General features: G+C 55.4%; 1 protein-coding gene across 1 annotated transcript; it reads left to right on the forward strand.

Moving 5' to 3' along the window:
* Window positions 1–247: 247 nt before the first annotated feature.
* LOC104987353 (endoplasmic reticulum mannosyl-oligosaccharide 1,2-alpha-mannosidase-like) lies at window positions 248–3,208 on the forward strand (the record flags this gene model as incomplete). Its single annotated transcript, XM_010838220.1, has 5 exons — window positions 248–570; window positions 1,088–1,208; window positions 1,664–1,861; window positions 1,938–2,069; window positions 2,686–3,208. Coding segments are annotated over 5 exons (978 nt in total), but the record flags the coding sequence as incomplete, so codon positions are not given.
* Between the last annotated feature and the right edge of the window lie 3,110 nt (window positions 3,209–6,318).

Below are 6,318 nucleotides of genomic sequence, written 5' to 3' on the forward strand. Positions count from 1 at the left end.
ACGACTGAGAGGAAATGTGCACAGAGCCTTGGGGACACACACACGTGCTGCCCTGGCTGGATAGGAGCCCAGGCGGGATGGGTCTTGAGAGGGAATAAATGGTCCCCGGTGGCGGAGGACTTTGGGGCAGTTGTCATCATGAGTAGCAACCTTGGGCTGGGAAACAGATGTGCCTGCCAGCCCTGCAGGAAGTGGGAGCACTCAGCAATCCTCAAGAGGGGTCCCAGGCCCACAGCTGTGGCCTCAGACACTGTCCCGGGTGGAGGCTGGGAAGGGTCTCGGGGACGAGTTCAGCCCCACGGTCGGCCGTCCGGGCACTGTCTCAGAAGACAGCCTCTCCGTGTGGCCCACCCACTCACCGCCCCCACCGTCTGCCCAGGAGGCCGCAGAGGAGGTGACGAGACGTGTGCATGCCCTGCACGGGAAGCTGGACGGGCTGGTGCCCATGTTCATCAACACCAACAGCGGCAGCTTCACCCACCTGGGCGTGTTCACCCTGGGCGCCAGGGCCGACAGCTACTACGAGTACCTGCTGAAGCAGTGGATCCAGGGCGGGAAGAAGGAGCGGCAGTGAGGCCTGTTTCTCTGCCTTCGGGGTGGCCCCCTGGGCTCGGGGTGGCGGGGCCCTCTGTGGGGAAGGGTGTTTCTGTTCATCCTATATGCAGAGCAAGGACCGGCCACCGGGGTGGGCAGACAGGGGTCTTCCTTGGGGTTGTGGCTGCTCGGTCGTCGGCTCCGGCGGGAGGCAGCCAGGACCATGTGGGCCTCCTCACGCTTAGCACTTTGACACTGAAAACTCACACATTCCCAGGGAGCAGCCTGGTCGCTCCTTGTTCAGTTATAAAAGAGATAAACCCCAGTGGGGTGCTGGGATCCTCTCAAGCCTCAAGCCTGGGGGTGACTGTGGCCCAGGAAGTGTCACTGACTGGGAGCCCGCAGGCTGGTTCAGGCTGACCCCATGGGGCTGGCAGGGCCGGGCCTCATAGATCCCAGAACGGGGACAGGAGCTCGGGGTCAGCCCTGTTTGTGGACCTGAGGGCTGTGCGCCCACCTGGCCAGAGCACACAGGCCCCGCTGGTCTGCATAGGCTGCTGGAAGACTACCTGGAAGCCGTGGACGGGATCAGGAAGCACCTGCTCGCCAGGTCTGAGCCCAGGAAGCTGACCTTCGTGGGGGAGCTCAACCACGGCCGCTTCAGCGCCAAGATGGTGAGTGGGAGGGTGTTTCCCTGATGCGGCCTCAAGGCAGCGTGGGGACCCGGCCTCTGTGCTTGACGTCTGATGGCTCTGAGTGGGGACGACCGGGGGGACCTCGTGATCCTGGCCGTGGAGCGGGGCGGTCCCGGGTGGATGTGGGTGTCCCGTGAGAGCAGCAGGAGGAGCTGAGGTCTGTGGGGTGCCAGGGCCCCCACCCCGGAGCTCCCACCTCCTCCAGGTCCCCTGCCCTGCCCCGGTCTCTCTTTCCACACTCTCGGGGAACCCCCACTCCCAGTTGCACCCCGTCCTGCTCTCCTGCAGCCAGGGCTCTGTCAGCCTTTGAGGTGGTCCTTCCAGAAGCTGCTCCCCTGCCCGTGTGGGGCCCCAGGTGCTTGGCCCGAAGCCCAGTCCCCTGTCTGAGGCCTGACGGCGCTGGACCTGCTGCTGAGGTGACCCTGTGGTTTCAGGACCACCTGGTGTGCTTCCTGCCGGGGACACTGGCTCTGGGTGCCCACCACGGCCTGCCTGCTGAGCACATGGAGCTGGCTCAGGCACTCATGGACACCTGCTACCAGATGTACCGTCAGATGGAGACGGGGCTGAGCCCCGAGATCGCACACTTCAACCTCCACCACACGAAGATCCTTAAGGACGTTCAGGTGAAGGTGAGCCATGCTGGGCCCAGGGCTGGGCCAGATGGGAGTACCGGGAGGCACCTCCTGAGCCCATGTGCCTCCCCAGGCGGCCGACAGACACAACCTGCTGCGGCCCGAGACCGTGGAGAGCCTGTTCTACCTGTACCGCCTCACGGGCGACCGCAAGTACCAGGACTGGGGCTGGGAGATCCTGCACAGCTTCAACACCTACACGCGGGTGAGCCCCCACCGTGTCCCCAGGGCCTCACTGTCACCTCCCAGGGGCTGCACTGGGAGGCCCTGCCCTGCTGTGAGGGCCCAGGGGTCGGGGCATCTGTCTGTCTTGTCTGGGGGACAGCTGTGTCGGGAGGGTCCCTGCAGTGGCCCGAGGCGCACAGACCGTGTCTGTTGGGTCCTCCATGTGGCTTGGGCAGCGTGTTTCAACCCAGCAGGTGGGAGACCTCTGAGCCGCTACTCCCCAACCGGGGGCCCCAACCCGCACCACCCCCTGCTATGCCCAGGGCCCACTGCCCACCCTGGCAGGGCTGCGACTTGACCTTCGCCCCGTGGCCCCTGAGGTGGACTCTACACCCCTCGGGTGGCCTTGGGGCCTTTGTGAGGCCTGCACAGGTTTTGGAGGTGGCACTTGGCATCTGGTCACTGAAGGGAACCATGGCTGACCTCCAGGTGGCCATTCCCTCTGGGCTTTGGAGTCCTCCCCACCCCATACCCTGCCCTGGGGGGCCGTGTGTTCTGGGGTGGGCAAGTGCCCCGGGAGTGGGGGGTGCCTCTGGCTGGCAGCCCTCCAGAGGGCTGAGCCAGCATCGTGACTTGCGGCCTCGGCTCTCGAGCAGGTCCCCTCGGGCGGCTATTCTTCCATCAGCAACGTCCAGGACCCCCGCCACCCCCAGCCCAGGGACAAGATGGAGAGCTTCTTTCTGGGAGAGACGCTCAAATACCTGTATCTGCTCTTCTCCGACGACCCCGACCTGCTGAGCCTGGACACCTACGTGTTCAACACAGAGGCTCACCCCCTGCCCATCTGGGCCCCCTCCTAGGGCGGGATGGCTCACGAGTAGGCGCTGCCCAGGAGGCTGATATGTGCTGTCCGTGAGGATGCCTGTCGGCAAGACCCGGGCCCTGACCTTGGCTGTTGAGGTGTCCCCTCAGCTGGCGGCACGTGCTCCGGGCCGGGCTGGTGACAGAGGCCGGTGGGCCACAGGGCCAGGATGTTTCGGGGCCTCATAGCTGCTCGGGGTGGCCACTGGGCGTCCGGTGCTCTGCCGTTGATTCTGTGCTCCTCGCCTGGTTCGTGTTGGATCACCGTTTGGAACACGTAGGAATAAATGGGCGGTGTGATTCTGGGGATCCTGTCCACTCAGCGAGTTTCTTCCTTCTTCCTAGAAAATCAAATCAAATGACTACATTCCTGAAGCCTGAACACTCTCCTGCTGCCCTGCAAGGGCTTCCTCGGGGTCCTAGGCATCTGGTCACCCCAGGCCACTTTGGCATAGAGCCCATGATGTGATCAGAGACGGTCTTGGGCACAGCCCAGTACAGCCCAGCCTCGGGGTCACAGCCTGTGAACACGCCCGACACAGGGGCTCGGGGCGTCCTGACCTCATGGGGATTCGGGCTCCTGGCTGGCTGTGGTGTTTACACGTTGGACTCAGGGATCCGCCCCCGCCTTTACAGGGCTGGGCAAGGCTGTGGGGCATGTTCACCGGCTCCCAGCCCAACAGATGGACTTCATTTGGGATAGAGGCACATATGCTCTGTGAGGTTTCCCATGTGGATGAACTGGTCTCTGAAATGCTGGGGGTAGATTGAGACACTCCAGGCTTTTGGGTCCCAACTCTATGTTCTGTGCACTGAAAGTCATATTGCCCCCTTCAGAAATCCTAATCCTGTTAGATATAATGAAAAACGTCAGCAAAAAGTTCAGCAAAGCCTAAGACAAGGGAAGGTTGCAGCCACAAGGCAGAGGTGGCAACTCCCAGCTCTTGTTCCTCCACACAGACACACCAATCACAGCCAGCTTTCAACGACAGCAGCAGCAAAATCACAAGGAGAAATTTAAAAGCAGGAAAGTGCTCTACCCAAAACAACAAAATTAGTTGATAGAAACCATCCCTGAAGAATTTCAGACATCAGAATTATTAGAAAGCAACTTTAAGAGAATTGTTTAAAAATGCTAAAAGAGGCCTTCTCTGGGGGTTCAGTAGTTAAGAGTCCATGTGCCAATGCAGGGGACACGAGTTCGATCCCTGGTCTGGGGAGACCCACCTTCTGAGGGTCAGCTCAGCCCACGTGCCACAACTGCTAAAGCCCGTGTGCCCTAGAGCCAATGCTTTGCAACAAAAGAAGCCACCGTAACGAGAAGCCTGTGCACTGCAGTGAAGAGTAGCCCCTGCTCACCGCAACCAGAGAAAGCCTTCACGTAGCAACAAGGACCTAGTGCAGTCAAAAAAGAAAATAACCTTTTTTAAATGCTAGAAGAGCTCAAGGAAAACATGCGCATGGAAGTAAAGGAAATCCAAAATGATAAGGAAAATGAGAATAAAGGAAAATTATGAGCAGAAAGCAAAGTCTCAGACTGAAAAGCACAGTAACTAAGACTCATTAGGGGGTTCAAGAGCAGATTCAAGCCGGCAGGAGAAAGAACGAGTTGGACTTGGTGTGTGACTAGAGGAACTCGTGTTAAGAGCAGAGAAAACAACAAAGACCAGTGAGCAGAGGCCAGAGAGCTCTGGAGTCCCATCCTAGCGGGTCCTACATGTGCCTTATGGTAGTTTCAAAGCAAAGAGAACAGGGAAAAACGAATAGTTGAAAAAACAGTTAAAAACTTAGCAAATGTGATGAAAGATATGAATCTACAAATCCAAGAAGTCCAGTGACTTCCAAGAATCAAGTCAAAGAGACTCACTCCAAGACACTTTAATAATCAAATTGTTGACAGAATCTTGAAAATAGCACAAGAGAAATGACTGCTATATAAAGCCATCTTCATATTAACAGATAATTTTTCATCAGAAAATGATAGAGATGGACTTCCCTGGTGGCCCAGTGGTTATGAATTTGACTTCCAATGCAGGGGACATGGGTTTGTTCCCTGGTCCAGGAGCTGAGATTCTGTAGCTGTAGGGGATCTGTGTGGAGAAGGCAATGGCACCCCACTCCAGTACTCTTGCCTGGAAAATCCCACGGATGGAGGAGCCTGGTAGGCTGCAGTCCATGAGGCTGCGAAGAGTCGGACATGACTGAGCAACTTCACTTTCACTTTTCACTTTCATGCACTGGAGAAGGAAATGGCAACCCACTCCAGTGTTCTTGCCTGGAGAATCCCAGGGACAGGGGAGCCTGGTGGGGTCGCACAGAGTCGGACACGACTGAAGCGACTTAGCAGCAGCAGCAGCAGGGGATCTGTGCACAATTAAACCTGCACACCACAACTAAGACCTGCCAGAACCAAAAACAATTAATTTAAAACAGAAAACCATAGAAACCAGAAGGCAATGGCACAATCAAAGTGATGGGTGAATAAAGTTATCAACCAGAATCCTATATCCGGCAAAACTGACCTTCAAAAATGAAGAATTTAGGGCATCACTGATTCAATGGGCATGGGTTTGAGCAAGCTCTGGGAGATGAGGAGGAACAGGGTTAGGGGTACCTCAGCGTATGGGTCACAGAGTCAGACGTGACTGAGCACCTCAACAACAAAAGCATTCCCAGATAAACAATAGTTGAAGGAGTTTGTTGCCTCCAGACCTGCCCTACAAGAAATACTCACGGTGTCCCTTCAGATTTAAGTGAAGGGACATTAGATAGTACCTCCAAGCCACAGGGAGAAATAAAGGTCTCAGATAAAGGCAAAACTATGGGCGAGCATAAAACCCAGCATTATATTTTTGGTTATGACTCCACTTTGTGTTTAGTATAGGATTTGAAAGACAAATGCAGGAACAACAAGTACAGATGTATGGTACTGTGCACAGGTGTGTGAACATTAATTGGCAATGACAACACAGTGCAGAAAGGATGGAGTCTTGAAGCATAGTGTATGCATGTGATCAGAGTGAAGCTGTCGTCTACTTAAGTACATCGCTATAAACTTAGGATGTTAAGTGTACTCGCCCTGGTAACCAAAGAAGATATCTGTGAGATCCATACACAAGAGTCTCTAAGAAAGCTACTAGAGGTAATAAATTCAGCAAAGTTGCAGGGTATTAGATTAACAGACAAAAAATCAGCTACGTGTCTATGCACCTGCAATGAACAATTCAAAAGGAAATTAAAGAAGCAATTCCACTTTACATAGCATCTAAAAGAATGACTAAAAATAAATTTAACCAAGGGGGTGACTTAACTGTACACTGAAAACTATAAAACATTGCTGATGGATATTAAGACCCAAATAGGTGGAAAGATACCCTTTGTTCATGGGTAGAAAGCCTTTTTTTTTTTGGCTGCACCACTCAGCTGAC

Source organism: Bison bison, unplaced genomic scaffold, assembly GCF_000754665.1.
Source record: "Bison bison bison isolate TAMUID 2011002044 unplaced genomic scaffold, Bison_UMD1.0 scf7180017846000, whole genome shotgun sequence".
Classification (NCBI taxonomy): domain Eukaryota; kingdom Metazoa; phylum Chordata; class Mammalia; order Artiodactyla; family Bovidae; genus Bison; species Bison bison.